This window comes from Acinonyx jubatus, chromosome B2 (assembly GCF_027475565.1).
Source record: "Acinonyx jubatus isolate Ajub_Pintada_27869175 chromosome B2, VMU_Ajub_asm_v1.0, whole genome shotgun sequence".
NCBI classification, from domain to species: domain Eukaryota; kingdom Metazoa; phylum Chordata; class Mammalia; order Carnivora; family Felidae; genus Acinonyx; species Acinonyx jubatus.
In genome coordinates this window covers 110,827,849-110,844,210 of record NC_069385.1, presented here as the reverse complement: position 1 = coordinate 110,844,210, position 16,362 = coordinate 110,827,849, and the positions used below count along the sequence as shown (strand labels likewise).

At 40.4% G+C, this 16,362-nt stretch overlaps 1 protein-coding gene across 1 annotated transcript in view; it reads left to right on the top strand.

Moving 5' to 3' along the window:
- Positions 1-16,362, top strand: part of LOC106985419 (adenylate cyclase type 10-like) — a 52,228-nt gene that overhangs the window by 22,632 nt on the left and 13,234 nt on the right. The window contains 11 exon segments of the mRNA XM_053222843.1: positions 1,681-1,757; positions 1,857-2,046; positions 2,542-2,597; positions 3,319-3,493; positions 3,575-3,845; positions 5,020-5,106; positions 6,537-6,808; positions 7,329-7,462; positions 8,080-8,205; positions 10,439-10,711; positions 11,545-11,874. Of these exon segments, the coding sequence (XP_053078818.1) occupies positions 1,681-1,757; positions 1,857-2,046; positions 2,542-2,597; positions 3,319-3,493; positions 3,575-3,845; positions 5,020-5,106; positions 6,537-6,808; positions 7,329-7,462; positions 8,080-8,205; positions 10,439-10,711; positions 11,545-11,874 (1,991 nt within the window).

The window sequence follows — 16,362 nt, the reverse complement described above, 5'->3', positions numbered from 1 at the left end:
CAGGCCACTTTTGAGAAGGGAAGGAGTTCAACAGTTGGAGAAAGCAAGAAAGGGCATTGCAGACCAAGGAAGCATGGTGAAACATCAGATGTTTAGTCTTATTCTTGCTGTGGCAGCAGAGTCAGCTGCCTGGTTCTTGTCTTGGGTGTCTCTTATCCACCCTGAGCAATGGGCCCAGGTAAGAGTCTTCAATCCTGCCTTCAATCCTGCCTTAGAGCAAGGCAGGAGAGTTTTGATGGAATAGGAGACAATAATGTTAGCATTGTTGCCACTTTTCACACCTCTGTGAAAATGGCTTATATGTGGATTGAACTTGAAACTAATTTATGCCTCATTGTACCCTCCTTTGTCCATCTGCCTATCTTATCTGTCACATGAAATTTTCACATCAAGAAAATCTGATTATTCCCTTGCTACTGTATGAATTTGCCACCTTTGAGCCTTTGCTTCACCTGAAACAGTATATGTCCCCCTTTTAAATAATTCATATGTCTAGTGCTTCCCCATCCCTGGCATAGGGAGGACCACTTTCCCTTCACTTTTCCCTACTCCCAACACACTGTCTGTGCTGTAGCCATCTTGAACTGCTTTGTTTTGCACAAACACAGCAGGCTTTTCAGAGTCTCTGCCTTTCCCCATTGGATGCAATGCTGTTGCCCCACTTTGGCAGTACTTCAGTTTAAACGTCCAGTCATGTCCTCTCCTTTCTGAGTGCTTTTTCTAACTCGTTAGTGTGAGTTAATGCATCCATTCTGTTTGCTGTTAATTTGCTGTACTGATCTCTAATATGTAGTATTTGTCTTGCTAACTTCTAAATTTGTCTGTTTACCTCCCTCAATTTCTACCACCCTCCCTCTGCCCAACACTAAACTTTTCCAGAGCAAGGTATTTTAAACACCTAGGCCAGTTCTTGGTACTATACGTACTTGTCAGTGCTTGTTAAATGAACGAACCTATGCATGTGTGCATGAATGAATGAATGAGAAAATATTACTCATTTTTAAAATACATTCCAAAGACTAATTTGCTTCCGGAAGGCTTCCATCAACAGCCTGACCTTCTGATTATTCCTTTACTCTGACATTCTAGCATTATTTGATCCATTAACCCTGTACTGATACCTTTTGATCTACTTTTAATTTTGGAATTTTATTTGAGGCAGCATTGTATAGAGGAAATAACATTGGTCTAGGAGTCAGGAGGCCTGAGTTCTCATTCTGACTCTACTATTGACTCCTGCTATGTAACTCTAAGAAAGTTAATTAGCTCCTTCAGTTGTGGGTTTTGCTTTTGTTTTTGTTTGTCAAATGGGTTAAAGTATTTGCCCTGCATACCTCACGTATTTGTTGTTAATTATCCCTCAAAGGATCAGATGAGGTAATCAATTTGAAAGTACTTCAAAAAACATATAAAACATATATAAACGATCTAACAGATCTAAGGTACTTTTATTTTAGTTTTTCTACTGATAATAGCTCCCCGACTAAAACTCCTTGAGTATGGGGACTATTTTGTTTCTTTGTACTTTGTATGCATCATATGATATAGACGGACAGCAGTCTCTGACCTTTTCTATTCTGAGCTCTAAAACTATACATCTTGATCTGAGGAGTGACAGATCGAGTGCCTGACTTGGAGGCTTCTAACTGTACTTACCCACTGTTGCTTTTCCAATCCCAGGCTTGTTTCCATCAGTATCACCAATGGACCAGTATTCTGCGGTGTGATTGGGGCAGTAGCAAGACACGAATATACAGGTAGAATAGGACATTGGCCTGTTACCTCTGTGACTTAGGGGATGATTGTAGAGGAGATAGTCCAAAAATTCTCTATCCTTTACTGTCTCCCTGACACAGTTATTGGCCCAAAGGTGAGCCTTGTGGCCAGAATGATAACTGCTTATCCAGGTTTGGTGTCCTGTGATGAGGTAACATATCTAAGATCCATGCTACCTGCTTACAACTTCAAGAAGCTCCCAGAGAAAATGATGAAAAACATCTCCAACCCAGGGAAGATGTATGAATACCTTGGCCATAGAAGATGTATGTGAGTATCATTATGTGATAGTTTATTCTCCTCTCTTTTACACAATCAGGATATAGGAATAACCAGTGTTTGTATGAAACTAGAAAGAAAGATGCTTCTAGTCCTGGCTTGCTGGAATAAGAGACATAAGAGGAGGGTTTGGTGTCTGAGATCTTTAGCTTTTTTGTTTAGCTCTTAGCTAGTTCCTGAGTGAACTTTTATAGTGCTATCCAACAGGAAGAGAATTCAGTAGGTCACTAATCTGGATGTTCTTCTTTTCCTTTGGGTACTTCACAATTTATTTACTTCTCTGAGCCTGGAACAATAACTCCCCACTCCCTCCTCCCAAAGATGCTTAATTTTTTAAAACTCTTTTATATAGAATTCTGGGCCTTTTTAGTTATCTGAAGGTATTTGCTGATGAGCACAAATTGTTCTCTATCTACTTAGAGATATATATTCTGTCTATCCCAATCTATTTTTAATAGACACATTTCCCTTTGTCCTTTTTCCCAGAATGTTTGGGAAGAGACATTTGGCCAGAGAGAGAAATAAAAATCACCCTTTGTTAGGTGAGTTTTCTTTCCTACCTTAATTCGTATTTTTTCAGCTATTGACGGTTAAATGTGATTTTTAAAAAAATGCAAGACCAAAATGCTTCTAAGCCTGTATTTAAAAAAATAGAGAGCAGCCTTCTTAGTGAATTTATGTTCATTTTGAAGCAGTCTTGCCATTTCTTTTCCTTGCTGAATGTTTACACTTCAGATGGAGTCTTCTCACTGTGCCTGAGAAGTACCAACATTTAGTAAGAATCTTTGTAAGTCAGAGTTCGGCTGTTGAGGTCTGCTCAGCTTGTTGTGGATCATCTTTAGAGGGAAATTCCTCATCATGAGACAGGAAAGAGAACAGCAAGACTGTTAAGTCCCACACTGTGTATTCCCTGTCTTTATATTTGTCTTAATTTGTATCTCTTAGGTTATTATCTTTACATAGCAGTGACCAACTTTGAGGACTAAATTGTTACAATGGAAATTTTTACAAAAAGCTAAGAAGATACAGTAGCTCCCATGTCTATGTGATGTCTAATTATTCTTAATGTTGTTACTTAAATTCTGGAGCGAACCCCCAAGCCCAGCACACTTCTGTATAGTCCAGAGTTGATTTTATGGAAAGAGATGTGAAACCTCATCAAAGAATGGGATTCTGCCCAGGGTTCTAGGGGAGAAGCCATTCTGAGAATTACCTTTGCAAAATAAATAATAGAGTGTCTACCAAAAAGCACAGGAGTATTAGGTACTCCCTGTCTCTCTACAGATCGGGAAAAAGAACTGGAAGCCTTTCGAATGGCACAGCAGGGGTGTTTGCACTGGAAGAAGGGACACGCAGTTTTGTATGAAGGTGGAAAAGGCTATGGCAAAAGTCAGCTGTTGGCTGAAATAAACTTCCTGGCCCAGAAAGAAGGACACAGGTAAAGACTCCTGCTTTCTGGTTGAATGTCTGCTTCTCTTGAGGCTCCTTTCTCTTGTTGGTGAGACTCTTTTGTCATTAGACTCAGCATCCTTGGGCTGGTGGAGTGAGTAACCTCTCTGTGGGTCAAGGGACTCCCAGTGACCATAGTGACATTCACCAGGGTGTTGCCATTGAAGCTGAAGGAAACAGATTTCAAGCAGTGCTTCTATGCCATCCAGACCCTCATGGCCATCTTCTTTGAGATTGACACATGTCCAGCCTATTACCGCCAGGAGTGCCTACACAAACAGCTCTGTGGGATGGTGGAGGAACCTCTTCACTGTCTTTTTAATGACCTCTTCTTTGTGAAGGTAATGAAAGCCGTGGCTTTCTGAATTGGATTACTGATGTTACTTTTGATGAATAGTTGGATTCAGAATTGTTTTCTAATCTAATGCCCTTAGGCCATATCTGTATAGCTTAAGAACATTTAGTTAGCAGTGGCAGGATTGAGATTTGAAATCCCTTCGACACCAAAACCCAGACTTTCTCTTTTTTGAAAAGAATAGATTCTAGGACTGACTCCAATACTAATCATATGTCATGGCACAGATCTCTTAGTCTGAGCCTAAAGTTTTTTGCCCGTGAAATGATAATTATAGTACTTTATATGATTTGCACATACATTTTAAAGGAAGTAGTATAAGAGATCACAGTATAAATGTGAGAGTGCTAAATCTGTCTGGGTGATACTGGCCAGTTGAGCATCCCCAGCAATTGTATCCATGTGTTCTCAAGCCGGTTGCAATGTTTTGTTCTTTAACCCTGACCATGGAGTATGTCCCTTGAACCAGCATCTGAATCTCAGAAGCTTCCAGTGGTCTAGGATTTATGTGGTACCCAAGAGTAAGCAGGCTAAGAATTCCCTGGTCTATAATTCTTATTCATCCTCCATCACTTCTCCTCATCTGCCAAACCTACAGGGCATTCTATCTAAAGGAAAATAGAGAAAATGAAAATTTCTCCCATTCCGTAGCATAGCCCTGTCTTAGGCCTTGCCCGAGGCCCTCACTCACCCTTGCCAAAGTGGTGGAGGAATAACCTAACTTTGACTCTCAGGTCCATGGTAACTCATGTGCCTAGGCCTAGCACAATGTTAGGAGATACTCGTTGCAGTTCTTTCTGACAAGTCTCATGTGCTCATTCATTCTGGTATGCTTGGAATAACTGGGGTACTGGAGCTGTCCAAAGTGACATCACTAAGTCCAACCTGTCCCTTTACTTCTTAGTCATGACCCTTTAAGGGCTTGCCAGAGTCTGGGTATGGAGAGGAGCTATCTCTCCAAAACTGCCAGTGGATTTTCCATCTTACTCTTTGAACTAAATATTGATGTTGGATTGGGATTTGTGTCCCTATGCCCAGTCCAATAGAAGAAACGCATTCTCACTCAAGATAGAATCATTTTCTGTTCCCTTTGGAGAACCTGTATATTTTTATTAGATTGTCACTGCAAAAGCTAATATATGAATAATTTTCTTGGTTAGTTTCCCTTATCCTTCAAAGTTTCGCACATGGATGACCTGACCAGACAAAAGAAGGTTAAGGCATGTTTTTTTCAAGTGCTCCAGGAGGTGGGTACTTTTGCTACATACCCTTAACTCTTACTATGTGGAGATGGTTTGTACTTACTTTAATCTCTCCATAGCACACCTTGACTTAGGCCTGCCTATTTGTTGATATCTTCATTGTTTGTATCTATCTTTAACCTTGAATCAGTCCTGTACAGCATACAAGAAAAATTCTTTGCTCTTCCCTGATCCTTGTTTCTTAATGAAATTTTAGTTAATTTTATAACAGTAGTTTCTAAACGCAAGTGGATAACTGTTTTACCTCCTATTAATTACAGATACACTCAAGCCTTAACCCAGGTTACAGAGTCAAAAATATCTATGAGCAGAAACTGATACCATCATTCTGGAAATCAGCCTAGAAGTAACTAGTCAAATTTTAATAACATGCATCCTCTAGACCTAGTGCTTCCCCTCCTGGATCTGTGTCCCAGGGAGTCTGCTCACTGCAGTGATTATGGAGGCGAGGGAGGTATTGGCATGAACTCGTGGATGAACACTGGAGAATGTAATACAGAAGTTTAGAAGTAAGGGAATAGATGAAAATGTTGCAACACAGAGTGGTCTTAAAAATAATCCTGAATAGGGGCGCCTGGGTGGCGCAGTCGGTTAAGCGTCCGACTTCAGCCAGGTCACGATCTCGCGCTCCGTGAGTTCGAGCCCCGCGTCAGGCTCTGGGCTGATGGCTCAGAGCCTGGAGCCTGTTTCCGATTCTGTGTCTCCCTCTCTCTCTGCCCCTCCCCCGTTCATGCTCTGTCTCTCTCTGTCCCAAAAATAAATAAACGTTGAAAAAAAAAAATTAAAAAAAAAATAATAATCCTGAATAAAAGGAGAGAAATAATGAGATCTGTCATACAGTAGCATTTACATAAAAACAGTTTGCTTGACAAAACAATGACACACATTTTATAAGAACACAATACAAACAAAAGTATTACAGTAAACACCGTACCTGCTGCAGCAGGGGAGTGGGGAATGTGGATAAAAATGAGTATGTTTTTTTAAAGTGGGGCCTGGTGGTTGGTAGTTTTAACAAGCAGTCAGGTAATTCTGATGTGCAGCCTGGTTTGGAAATTGTGGATATAAAGTCTTATGAATTCATTCCCACACAGTTTGAAGCCTTTGCCAAAATTAAATATTTGAAAGCTTCAAGTTTGATTTGGAGAATATTTTGATGTTTATTTTGTTTTTCAGTAAGAGTATTTTCTTGTCCAAAGAAACTCAGTACATTGCTTTAGAAATTAGATACAATGGTTATATTTTATATTTGTAAAGTAAAATATTACCTGGACTTAAGACATTTTATTCTGAAAACCCCAGCCTGTATTAACATTTTATTTAAACTGCTGTTGGGAAATTCATGGTGAAATTTGAAAATCAGGTGACTTCATTCTACTCAGAGGTTATCATTGTTTCTTTGCTATTATTTTCAGGCAGTGAGGGAAACACCGCTGATTTTCCTCATTGACGAAGCCCAATATATGGATGCAGCTTCGTGGGAGTTTTTGGAAACATTGCTCTCCTCTGTGCCCATCATCATGGTGATGACATTGACCCCTACCATCACCCTGTGTGACTGTGCCCAGCACTTCCTGCAGAACTCTCAAGCTGTCCTTGTGCCCATTTTGAAGTTGGCAGCGACCTCACTGTTGAGAATGGCATGTTGGGAACTGGGGGTGGTGAGCATCCCCCAAGAGCTGCAGATGTGAGTGGCTAGGACTAGCTGGGTGCTTCATTAAGGGCAGAGTCAGTTCCATAATGTAAGTGAGAAGGCTCACGTCTCACTTACCAGAATTGGGGGACAGAATGGCATTAATAACCGTAATGAGGCCAGATTTAAAGATAGACCGTCTCCTAGTAAACCAGTAAAGGGCTACCTCCCTGAGCTATCCATCCAGGTTTTCACAAGACAGCTAGGACTTGGATGGCTTGCTTAACGTGTCATTTATATGTGGTCAGGCCACTTTCTGGGGCTCTTTGGTAAGGGGATGTTAGTTCTTTTTAACAGCAATAGAAACAAAATAGAAAAGTTACTGCTAAAATACATGTCAAAACAATCAATTTTTCTTTTTACATTTCTGTGCTGCTGCTTACCTCTGTTAGTGTATATCATCAAGAGCTGACTTTAAAAAAGAAGAAATATTCCTCAGTATGAAATACCCTTGTGCTTGGCTCTCTTCAAGTGGGCATCTTTAGTCAGCAATCCCCTACTTACCTCTCCACAGCTACCTTCTTCACAGGTGCTTTGGAAACCCCCTCTACTGTGAGGTCTTATGCCAGGACCTTCTCTCTAAAGACATATTGGTCTTTCATGATCTCCAAAAGGAGGAGGAGAACAGCAAGTGGGAGACCCTCTCAGGTGAGCTTAGTTTCCAGGGTTCTACCCTGGTCCAACTGCTGGAGTTTATTCTTTGACATGGCATCACCAGACCTTTATGAGACATGTGCCTATTCTATTCCCTGATAACATTATAAGCAAGATTAAGCCTTTTTGGCCTGCCTCAGAGAGCTCAATGGAGTCAATCCATCTACTATATTATAGTTCCTTTTTGAGCAGCCCAGGAGGTGGGATAGGAGAAGAGGATTTATAAGCAGGAGAGTTCAATAGAGAATTGCACATTACTGATGAGAAGGATGGATGGGGGATGGGAGAAAGGAGGAGGGTGACAGAGGAGGAAGGGGTGAAGCATGTGTAAATCTGGAAAGGCATCCTAGGGCTGTGATGTAATAGAAGAGAGAGCTACTAGAAAGTAAACAGGAAGAGTGAGAATGCTGGATACCATACTGTACGGAAAGCGTTGTCAGTTTGTAAGAGAAAATCAGAAAACAGGATGGGAGGGGTAAGCCACTTTAAACATAATGCTCTTTTATCTTCATCCTGTTAGTTTCTTGACTAAATTCTTGTCTTTTTGTGCCTTTAAAACCACAGTCACTGAGCATGGTGTTGTCCTCAGTTATAGTCTTCTTTTCCTGCAGCCAGTGCCGTGAAATCCACAATGTACAGCATTCCTCCTGCTGGCTCTGAAGACCAGGAACTTTATATCTGCACAGTCAAGGATGATGTGAACTTGGATACCGTGCTTCTCCCACCATTATTAAAAGGCAGGTCACTTGAAAACCTCAAGTGAGCCAATGACAGATGTCATTGCACTTAGTAATTTGGTGGTTGATTGAATATAGGTCTCTCATTGTCATGTGAGCTTCCTTTTCTTCAGAAAAAAGAAACCTGCCTTCTAGAAATAAGTTCCGGCACTGCCCAAAGAGCCCCTGAGAGACTTGTAATGCTACTTGAGCCGTATTTTGCTAGAGTGAGCCTGTTGTTCCCTGGGGCTAATGACCGAGAACAGTCTCCTCGTTATTTAATAAAAATTATGTCCTGTGTTTCCCTTCCCTCCTGTGCTGGAGGAGGCAGTAAGCAAGGGAGATAATGTGGCCAAGATTTAAGAAAATCTATGGTGCTACTGAAGAGTTTAATCAAAAGTGGAAAGTAAGTTTATAATGACTGCTGAAATAAAGAATGAAGAAACCATCAGATCCGAGTAGGCATAGTCAGACAAGGGATGTTCTTAGAAATGAGGAAGTTGGGTTTATTTCATGCTCTGTTCAAGTGTCTGTGGCCAGGGTACCATATTAAGCACTCTTTGGGAATATTATGGTGAATAAGGCTGCCTTCAAGTCCAGTATGATCTTATTGAGAATATAAGACATGCATACGAAACAGCAATACAGAACACCTTGCTAGTTAGTTAGGAGCCAAGGTTCTGGTATCAGAAAAACCTGGGTACTACTGGCTCCTCCACTTACTGGCTATGAATGCTCAGATAAACTTGTCTAAGCCTCAGTCTTCTCATCACTCCAGTGAGGATAATGATAGCCCCTACCTTAAGGGGATTAGTCATCATACATAATAGCTATTCAGTGAATGTTAGCTATTATAAGCTAGCACTCTGGTGTCTGTAGGTCCATCTCGATAGTTTACACTCCTACAACTACAACAGGCCTCACTTGGCATTGACTTTACTAACTTAGAAGCATACAGGTCAGAAAACAGCATCATATAGGATTTCTTTAGTGGAAATCCTCACAGCAGTTTCTACTGCTATTCTCTGGAGCCTCAAGGAATAGCTTAGGTGTGATGGAATGAGGCCACGATGGATGGGTGCTTAGAAGCCCCATGTCCCAACTAGGAACTAGTATCTCTTATAACAGCCCCACAGGCATAGACTCCAGGATCTGCAAGGGACATGACCTATGACAAGAATTAATACATACAAGCCTAGAACTGTGGCTTACAACCAGTTATTTATAGCTTATTCACAGTTGTCCTAGTCCAAATTCAGTTTCCAATCAGGGATCATTGTTAGCATAAGCAGTGTTACCTGATAACTTAGCTGGCATTCTCATTTAATCAGGATCCTAGGAAACAGCCGAAAAGTTAACCCAAGGTCAGTATCGTCCACGGGATTTGTTAAAAAGATTTTTTAACTTGTAAACTAAAACAAATAGCTCATTCAGCAAAGCCTTGGCATAAATGAAATGCCAAGGCTAGATTGTAAAAGCCACGTAAGTTATAAAAGTATTAAAAAGGGGCCCTGACATAATTGTATCTGTACTTTATATACATGATTCTACTGCTAGTTAATATATTACTGGGATAAGAGTGAGAGGAAATTGGAGATGTTCCAAACAGGGTATCCTAGTGATCCAGGTGGAAATGACTACTTACACTACAGTTGCTTAGGAGGAAACATACAAGAACATTTAGAAGGAAGATAAGTGGGTGACTAATTGGTTGTTAGGGAAAAGAAAAGGTTTTGAATTATTCCAAGATTTGGGGCTTGGTGACTTACTGGTTCAATACCTACTGCTCTTATGTATGGGTCAGAATATGGAGAGATTTGCTATTGTGCTTGGAGTTAGTTAAGACCTTTACTCTTAGGTGAGTTCTGGGATCAGAAAGCCTGGCCCCCACTTTTAGTGAGCAGTAATAAAAAAAGGGTCTGGGTGGGTACTTACTAGTCATGAAAATGGGAAGAATTGTTAACATAGCTGAATGATCCAGAGCACAGCTTTGGGTCTACCAACAAAAGGTTTTGGTGACCACGGAGAGCACAGTTTCAGTGGTGTGGTGAAAACCTGATTATTGTTGTTGGCTGAACAATGAATGGGTAATGAGGGCAAATAAGGACTTGGAGAGAAGACTCTTTTAAGAGGTTAGACTGAGTGTGGAAGGGGGAGGACAAAAAGCAAGCCCTTTTTTTTTAAGTGAACAGATTATCAACACAATGTATCCTGTGTTTGTAGAAAGTTCATTCATTGCTCTTTTTCCCCCCAGAAATAGCAGTAAACCAACTGGATCAATTAAGCCCAGAGGAGCAGTTGCTGGTTAAGTGTGCTGCAGTCATTGGTCACTCCTTTCAAATAGATCTATTGCAGCACCTCCTGCCTGGCTGGGATAAAAATAAGCTGCTTCAGGTGCTGAAGGTTCTTGTGGATATTCATGTGTTCCTCTGGTTCAACAAGAGTCAAGAGCTTCCTGCCGAGTCAATATTAGTGCCTACCTCTATCAAGATTATTGAACAAACCAAAGAGGAGAAGAAAAAGTCCGGTGAGGAAGAGCTGCTCCCTTTTTCTCACCTGAGCACAGAGTCTTGAGAGGGAATATCTGTGTTCAGCAACAACATCAGTATCCTATATCACAGGCCTCAGTCTCTTAAAACCATGGCTAAGAAATGGGGGAAGGTGGTCATTTTAGTCACAAAGGAGCCATGATTATAGTGAGTGAATAACCTGTATTTTTCCAAATTGTCTTAATTCCAAGAATTCTAGCTCCTTGTTAAGCCCATGTCTTAAGTATTTGTGTTTTAGTTCAGAAAATCTTATTATAACCCTTTATTGCCTTCTAGATATAAATAATAAGAAAAAGGATCAACTATTCCTAATTTTAGAAATTTACAAGAAAAAGATAAACTGTTCTGAATTTTAGAAATAAACACATCTGGTACCAAAACAGTCATGAACAAAGCCAGATATACATTAAGTGGCTTGCAATATTGAATTCTCCACATGAAAGAATAAAATTGTGGCATAGACTATCCAAAGCACATATACTCCACACACAATTTCCCTTTGCATTTGAAATAGTTTGGGCCTTATATTTGAATAGAGCATTTCTGATGACTTGATGCTTATAGTAATTTGTAGTAAAACTCAGTTTAGGAAGAACAACTAAGAAATCTATTCTGTGTACTTCCATACCACTGATCCTTTCTTCTCTGTGGTACTGGGTACTAGATATGCCACTCTCAGATTGGTGTAATATACTTTGTACAGAGGAATTACATATAAAATTTTCTTATAAACTAGCAGCATGTGCTTGGGAGTTTTCTACTGATAGCATAAAAGGCCTTTAAGGGAGACTTGGGTTTTCCTGTATTTCAGATGCTGACTCTCCTCTCAGTCCACAAGAGGAACTATCCCTACCTCAGACAGAGGTGCTAGAATTTGGAGTGCCGCTCTTACGGGAAGCCGCGTGGGAGCTGTGGCCCCGGGCACAGCAGATAGCCCTGCACCTCGAATGTGCCTGCTTTCTCCGAGACTTGGCCTGCCGCTGCGGGAACTGTCATGGCGGGGACTTTGTCCCCCTCCACCGTTTTGCCATCTGTTCTACTAAGAGCTGCAGTGGGACCTCCCGGTTCTGTAGTTACAAAGATACTGGCTCAGTACTAACACAGGTGATCACAGACAGACTGCAGCTGCCTTCTCCCCAAGGTAAACCCAGGGGACAGAAAGAGGACATGTGGGCAGCGCTTCTCTTTATTCATGTACTTGGAGCTCTTTATCCAAAAGGTGGAATCGGATTAGGGAGAAAAACAGGCAGAAAGATCCATTTATCCCTGAAGCACCAGAAATAAGAAAAATGTAAGCCCATAGTTAAAAAGAGATCACGCTTGTTTTGGGTGGCAGTCTTGGGCAAGTTACTTAACCTCAATTAATTGGGAGAAATTACCAATTTCATAGAGTTGCTGTGAGAATGAAATAAGTTAAAATATATATAATGTGCTTTGAATAGTGCCAGGCACATGGTTAGTGCTCAATACATTTTAGTTATTGTTTTTTTTATTATTATAATTATTCAACGATGTACACATATATGGGGCCCTTGTATGTATCAGATGCTTCATCTAAAATTAAGAATACAAAATGAATAAGACTGGGTCCCTGAAATTACCAGTTTTGGGGTTGATATATAAATAGAGAATTCCAATATGGGATGGTAAAGGCAATGAAAATAGCATACCTAGGCATTGAGGTACGTAGAGAAGGGGCCCTTCTCCCAGTCTGAGGAGTAGGAGAGAACTCACCCGTGAGGGAAATAATGCCAGAAGTGAGAATTCAGGGATAAATAGGAGTTAGTTACTTGAAGAAGTTTGGATTAGTGAATGGGTGTTTCCCAAAGCCCTTCTCCCACATCCTAAATGAGTGTTCATCCTTTTTTGTTTTAACATTTTCAGTTATTGGACAGCCTATTTCATTGCCAACAGCTGTTAGAAAGCTTCTTACATCAAGGTGAAATCTACCTTCTTGAAACTTCACCAATTTTTCAGAGTTGTACCTTCCTTTTTCTTGAAGTTTTTATGTAAAGTCCAGTTAATGTACAGTGTGATATTAGCTTCAAATGTACAATATAGTGATTGAACACTTCCATATGACACCTGGTGCTCATCACAAGTGTCCATCACCTATTTCCCCCATTCCTCCACCCACCTTGCCTCTAGTAACCATCAGTTTGTTTTCTATGTTAAGAGTCTGTTTCTTGGTTTACCTCTCTCTCTCTTTCTCTTTTCCCGTTTGCTCATTTGTTTCGTTTATTAAATTCCACATATGAGAGAAATCATAAACTATGTATCTTTCTCTGACTGACTTATCCCGCTTAGCATAATGCTCTCTAACTCCATCCATGTCATGGCAAATGACAAGGTTTCATATTTTTTATGGCTGACTAATATTCCATTGTATACATATACCACATATACATGGGCTGTTTCCATAATTTGGCTGTTATAGACAATGCTGCTACAAACATCAGGATGTATGTATCCCTTTGAATTATTATTTTTGTACTCTTTGGGTAAATACCTAGTAGTGTGATTGCTGGATCATGGGGTAGTTTTATTTTTAACTTTTTGAGGAACCTCCATACTGTTCTCCACAGTGGCTGCACCAGTTTATATTCCCACCAACAGTGTAAGAGGGTTCCCCCTTCTCCACATCCTCACCAACACCTGTTGTTTCTCGTGTTGTTGATTTTAGCCGTTCTGACAGGTGTGAGGTGATATCTCATTGTAGTTTTGCTTTGCATTTCCCTGATTGTAAGTGAAGATAATGCAAAGAAATGGAAAGACCTTCCATGCTCATGGCTTGGAAGAACAAATATTGTTAAAATGTCTATACTGCCAAAAGCAATCTACACATTTAATGCAATCCCTATTAAAATACCAGCAGCATTTTTCACAGAGCTAGAACAAACCATCCTAAAATTTGTATGGAACCACAAAAGATACCGAATAGCCAAAGCAACTTTGAAAAAGAAAAACAAAGCTGGAGGCATTGCAATTCTGGATCTCAAGTTATATTACAAAGCTGTAGTCCTCAAAACTGTTACTGGCACAAAAATAGACACATATATCAATAGAACAGAATAGAAAACTCAGAAATGAACCCACACTTACATGGTCAATTAATCTTCGGCAAAGCAGCAAAGAATATCCATTGGGAAAAAGACCATCTCTTCAACAAATGGTTTTGGAAAAACTGGACAGCAAACATGCAAAAGAATGAAACTGGACTACTTTCTTACACCGTACACAAAAATAAATTCAAAATGGGCTAAAGACTCTGACCTCAGCTGCAGCAATTTCTTACTCAACACATCTCCAAAGGCAAGGGAATTAAAGGCAAAAATGAACTATTGGGGCCTCATCAAGATAAAAAGCTTCTGCACTGCAAAGGAAACAATCAACAAAACTAAAAGGCAACCGATGGAGTGGGAAAAGATATTTGCAAATGACATATCAGATAAAGGGCCAGTATCCAAAATCTATAAAGAACTCACCAAATTCCACACCTGAAAAACAAATAATCCAGTGAAGAAATGGGCAGAAGCCATGAATAGACACTTTTCTAAAGAAGACATCCAGATGGCCAACAGGCACATGAAAAGATGCTCAATGTCATTCCTCATCAGGGAAATACAAATCAAAACCACACTGAGATACCATCTCATGCTGATCAGAGTGGCTAAAATGAACAAATCAGTAGACTAAGATGCTGGAGAAGATGTGGAGAAACGGGAACCCTCTTGCACTGTTGGTAGGAATGCAAACTGGTGCAGCTGCTCTGGAAAACAGTGTGGATGTTCCTCAAAAAATTAAAAATAGATCTACCCTATGATCCAACAATAGCACTGCTAGGAATTTACCCAAGATACAGGATACAGGAGTGCTGATGCGTAGGGGCACTTGTACCCCAATGTTTACAGCAGCACTTTCAACAATAGCCAAATTATGGAAAGAGCCTAAGTGTCCATCAACTGATGAATGGATAAAGAAGTTGTGGTTTTTACATACAATGGAATAATACTTGGCAATGAGAAAGAATGAAATCTGCCCACTTGTAGCAACGTGGATGGAACTGGAGAGTATTATGCTAAGTGACATAAGTCAGGCAGAGAGACAGATACCATATGTTTTCACTCATATGCAGATGCTGAGAAACTTAACAGAAGACCATGGGGGAGGGGAAGCGGGAAAAAAAGTTACAGAGAGGGAAGGAGGCAAACCATAAAAGACTCTTAAATACGGAGAACAAACAGAGGGTTGGTGAGGGAGAGGGGAAAGTGGGTGATGGGCATTGAGGAGGGCACCTGTTGGGATGAGAACTGGGTGTTGTATGGAAACCAATTTGACAATAAATTATATAAAAAAATAAAAAATAAACAAAATGGGTTAAAGACCTAAATGTGAAGACCTGATACCATAAAAATCCTAGAAGAGAACACAGGCAGTAACCTCTTTGACATCAGCCATAGCATCTTCTTTCTAGATATGTCTCCTGAGGCAAGGGAAACAAAAGCAAAAATAAACTATTGGGACTACATCAAAATAAAAAACTCCCACACAGTGAAGGAAACAATCAACAAAACTAAAAGGCACCTTACGGAATGGGAAAAGTTATTTGCAAATGGCATTATCTGATAAAGGGTTAGTATCCAAAATATATAAGGAACTTAGAAAACTCAACACCCAAAAAGCAAAAAATCCAATTAAAAAATGGGCAGAAGGCATAAGTAGACATTCCTCCAAAGAAATACAGCTGGCCAACAGACACATGAAAGGATGCTCAACATCGCTGATCATCAAGGAAATGCAAATCGAGTCATGCCTTCTTCCATAATTGAAGACAGCCATCAAGCCCCAACCAGATCTTATCTTTTTCTGCTTTGATAGAAGCTGGTGTTGACAGGGGAGAGGGGTAGGGAGGAGATGGTGAATTGTTGGTAGTAAAGGACTAAAATCAGGAGTTAATCTGTTATCCTAATGTCTGTTCTAGCTATACATTCTGATGATTCTGTGAAGGTAGACTGGTGACTTGGAAAAATTGGTCATTAGCTGATGAGTTCTTTGGGCATTTGCACTTTTGTGCTTTCCAAGGACAAAAGAGGAAAGTAACAGTGAATGTCCTGGTCTAGGATTGTGAAGAAATTAGTCTATTATTCATATTTCCTATATGACTCTTTCCTTTTGAGAGGTCAGTGTCAGCTTTAGGTTACACAGCCTGGTCTGTCTCTATGAGAGAGGCTCAGGACCTTCCCAGCACAACCAAACCCTGAGGATGCTTCCTATACTCAGGGCCTCTGTGCATGGCTGTGAAGACCAGGTACTGCACAAATCTAGAGGGTGCTAATCATGCTAGGATGTGATGGTGCCCCTGGAAACTGTGTATTGTGGTAATGCTGCCAAACCCCAGGTTCCTTGGTTTCCTTAGCCTTACTTTACCCTACCTTTTTGACATCATTCAATAATCAGACAACTGGTCCTTTTACTTTACACAAGTCCTCCCTGTAACAATTCTCTGAGGTGCCCTTTCAAACCCACCAGCAGTGCTTCTGAGCCCTAATGGTAATATCTCCACATCAATCCCAGTTTTTGCTTTTTGATCTGTGAGAAAGCAGCTGCAGAGGAAGAGTCAAAATCTGAG